This window comes from Charadrius vociferus, unplaced genomic scaffold (assembly GCF_000708025.1).
Source record: "Charadrius vociferus isolate BGI_N301 unplaced genomic scaffold, ASM70802v2 scaffold758, whole genome shotgun sequence".
In the NCBI taxonomy this organism is placed as follows: domain Eukaryota; kingdom Metazoa; phylum Chordata; class Aves; order Charadriiformes; family Charadriidae; genus Charadrius; species Charadrius vociferus.
In genome coordinates this window covers 57,943-58,592 of record NW_009649934.1, presented here as the reverse complement: position 1 = coordinate 58,592, position 650 = coordinate 57,943, and the positions used below count along the sequence as shown (strand labels likewise).

The 650-nt window shown below is 65.1% G+C and overlaps 1 protein-coding gene across 1 annotated transcript in view; it reads left to right on the top strand.

Annotated features, from left to right (window-relative positions):
• The window catches only part of ABHD14B (abhydrolase domain containing 14B), a 786-nt gene extending 465 nt beyond the window's left edge, over nt 1–321 (top strand). Inside the window, exon 2 of the mRNA XM_009891270.1 lies at nt 139–321. Within this exon, the coding sequence (XP_009889572.1) occupies nt 139–321 (183 nt within the window). The remainder of the gene's footprint in view (nt 1–138) is intronic.
• The last annotated feature ends 329 nt before the right edge of the window (nt 322–650 follow it).

Here is a 650-nt window from a genome sequence, read left to right as displayed (position 1 = left end):
CCTCCCTTTCCCCTTGTGGTGGGCAGGGGAGAAGGGCAAATGTCTCCCCTCCATATCCTGGTCCAAGGGTATCCCTGGCCAGGAGGAGCGGGTGCCTGGGTGCTGTTGGCTGGCTCAGAGTGCGTTCCCCCTCTGCAGACGCCCACGCTGATCGTGTACGGGGACCAGGACGTGGAGCTGGGGCAGGCCAGCCTGAACAACCTGCGGCACCTCCCCGAGCACCGGGTGTTGGTGCTGCAGGGTGCCGGACACGCCTGCTACCTGGACAAGCCCAACGAGTGGCACCGCGGGCTCTTGGCCTTCCTGCAGCAGCTGGAGTGAGCAGGACGGGCCACATGGAGGGATCCATGGGGCTGGGGGACGTGGCCAGCCCACCCAACCCTCCACCTGCCCACACACACACCCTTGTGCCAACCCAGCTGCTCGCCTGGCGCCCCCACCCGCTCTCCCTTGGGACCAAATAAAACCCCAAGCTCTGCCACCACTTTCCTGCCACCTTCCTCCTGCTTCTTTCCACCCTTCCCGCCTCCTTCTCCAATCCCCACCTCCTCCATGGCCACCGTCCTGCACACATTTTGGGGGTGACAGCAGGGGAGGTACAGCCACCGAAGGATGGGACATTTGGGGAGCGTTGCCCTGTGGGTGGGCTG